Below are 2,500 nucleotides of genomic sequence, written 5' to 3'. Positions count from 1 at the left end.
CGACACCCACAGCTTCTCTGCCTTCGCCGGCTGTGGGAGGGGGCGGGGGAGGGATTGGTAGTGGCGGCGGCGGTGGGTGGCGATTAATGGCGTTGTGAGGAGTGGGCTACTATGAGGGAAGTATGATGATAATGATGCTGTCATTGATTAGGGTGCCATGTCAGCTTGCAGTGCTGGAACTGCTGATAGCTTCATAACATTTGCATATATTTAAAAATGATGGCAGACACAGTGATGGCAATAATGTAAAAAATAGTTGCAGATAACAGTGGTATAGGTAGAGAGAGAGAACTTGTCATTTTCGTTTAGATTATTAAGGGTATCAATACCAATACACGAGATAGCAATAATGATAAAAAAATTAGAATAATGATGTTGAAATATTAATTTAAGTTCAAAGCCAGTTGTTTCTATGATGAGAAAGTTTATGAATTTAATTTTAATGCTGTTTTAATACAAAACAAAATAATTAACAGGTATCTTACAGGTCACGATTATGAAATCTAGCGTGTAATATGCTATGATTATAATGACTCGTAGTGTTTTAGTTGTAAAGGGGGACTTGTAGTTCATGAAGCCATCAATGAAAGCTCGTTGAGATTTGATGTATACTCTGTTGCAGTAAAATAAATCTGCCCACCTACATCAACATAAGATTTATTGCCTGCGAGTTAACAAATAAAATAGGCTTCTTGATTAAACAAGAAACTAACGGTGTATCTGTAAGTGAGTTCCTGAGGCTCAGGGAAGGATTCAGGGAGAACTAAATGACAGGGGCCTCTGGAGCGCCCGGTAGGCAAGACGAAAGGTGATAGTGATCGACAGGGTGCAGGGAAGGCATTTATGGCGAGAAAAGATATTATAAATTGGGGAAGACAGTGTTGGGGAGAGGGGGAAACTGGTAAGGATAGTGGATTGAAAGGCTTCGTCAGTCCAGCTAAAGAAAGGGCGCGATGATAATAGAAGTGGCAGAAGAGAAACAGAGAGAGAAAAGAGGGAAAGCTTGGATTTACATCGGTCCCGTCGGCCGATGGCAGGGAGAGGGATGCGAGCACTAGCGTGAGGGGGGCACTAACCTTGCCGAAGGGTGCCATGACAGAGAGGCGACGTTCCTGTGTCGGCATCCTCTTAAGCCAGCCATTCTTGTGGACCTCTCTGCTCCCCGCCGGCCCTCCACCTCGACCACCCACCTCTGAAAGGAGACATTATGGCGTCACGTTCGACGTTGCACTCAAGTACTTGCGGATGGTTGCTGCGCAGGTCGGATGGACATGCCTGTGTGTGCAAGGAAAAGGCGCGATGGGTGCTGTTTTATTTATCTCAGTTCCTATTTCATTAGTGATCTGTGTTGGTTTGTGTATTCAGTCTCATTTTCGGACTAGCCAGCAATTTAGGTCAGCAAAACAAAATGCAAATGGAAATATGATTAACGTTCAGTATATATCGCCTTTACCGTGTATCTAATACTTTAACTAAACCGCTTTCCTGAGTGTTAGTGTGAACAGTTCATCTACCGTTAGTTTAGACCGTTACTCTATGTGTTCGCTAAACTGTTCATGCAACCACCCGTGCAAACCGTTCATATAAACCGTTCATCAGGCAATTTGTGTAAACCGTTCATCTAGCCGTTAGTCTGCGTTTGTCTAGAATTGATCTAGGTTACTCCCGACCTTTTCACTCCGGGTGACCCAAACATGATCCCCGGAATTCGCGACTCACTCGTAAAATCTCAGGCACGAACATTAAATTCCTGCCACCGCCGCCAGTTCCTTCGCCATGGCCCGAAGACGACGAGGTCTGTGTAACCTCCTGACGAAGGCGACGCGAGGTATGCCGAGGATGCTGGCAGAGGCGCCACGGGCGGTGTGCGGGGCCACTGATGGGGATGGCATGAGGAATTCCGCGTGACGCGTCGTCGGGAGAGCCACATCCAGATTCATTGCTGAATAAGCGGATGTGGATGCTTTGTCATTGCGTGCGCACGCGTGTGTATATATGCATGCGTGTATGTGAGAGAATGGAACAGTTACGTCGTCGCCCCCGGGCTACGAGGCTGAGGGTCGCTAGTGGAGTGTAGCTGTCACCGCCTCGTGAGGCCCTGTGTGGCGGCCGCGAGCAGGCCCTCGTTCTAGTAAGCCGTCATGTTGCCATGTCGCGTACGCTTCTTGTGGGACAGCCATTACGGGAGAGTGGGGAAAGAAATAACAAAGAACTGCACAGGTCGCGCTAACTGTTTGTTCCACGGCTCCATTGGTGTTAAAACGAACTTTTTATCTTTTTCCAATGTACGCTTAAAAAAATATATTGTTTAGATGTGCGCACACGCACATACAGACAGACTATACACACACACACACACACACACACACACACACACACACACACACACACACACACACACACACACACACACACACACACACACAACACACACACACACACACACACACACACACACACACACACACACACACACACACACACACACACACACACACAT

The 2,500-nt window shown here is 46.9% G+C and overlaps 1 protein-coding gene across 1 annotated transcript in view; it reads right to left on the bottom strand.

The window, feature by feature from the left end:
- The window catches only part of LOC119578972 (forkhead box protein C1-like), a 37,567-nt gene that overhangs the window by 8,701 nt on the left and 26,366 nt on the right, over window positions 1–2,500 (bottom strand). The window contains exons 2-3 of the mRNA XM_037926660.1: window positions 1,077–1,192; window positions 1–30 (exon numbers count right to left, since the gene is read on the bottom strand). The exon at window positions 1–30 is cut by the window's left edge and continues 200 nt beyond it. Of these exons, the coding sequence (XP_037782588.1) occupies window positions 1–30; window positions 1,077–1,192 (146 nt within the window). The remainder of the gene's footprint in view (window positions 31–1,076; window positions 1,193–2,500) is intronic.

The sequence above is a fragment of the Penaeus monodon genome, chromosome 11, assembly GCF_015228065.2.
Source record: "Penaeus monodon isolate SGIC_2016 chromosome 11, NSTDA_Pmon_1, whole genome shotgun sequence".
Taxonomy (NCBI): Eukaryota; Metazoa; Arthropoda; class Malacostraca; order Decapoda; family Penaeidae; genus Penaeus; species Penaeus monodon.
The sequence above is the reverse complement of the archived record's forward strand: the minus strand, read 5'-3'. Positions and strand labels throughout refer to the sequence as shown.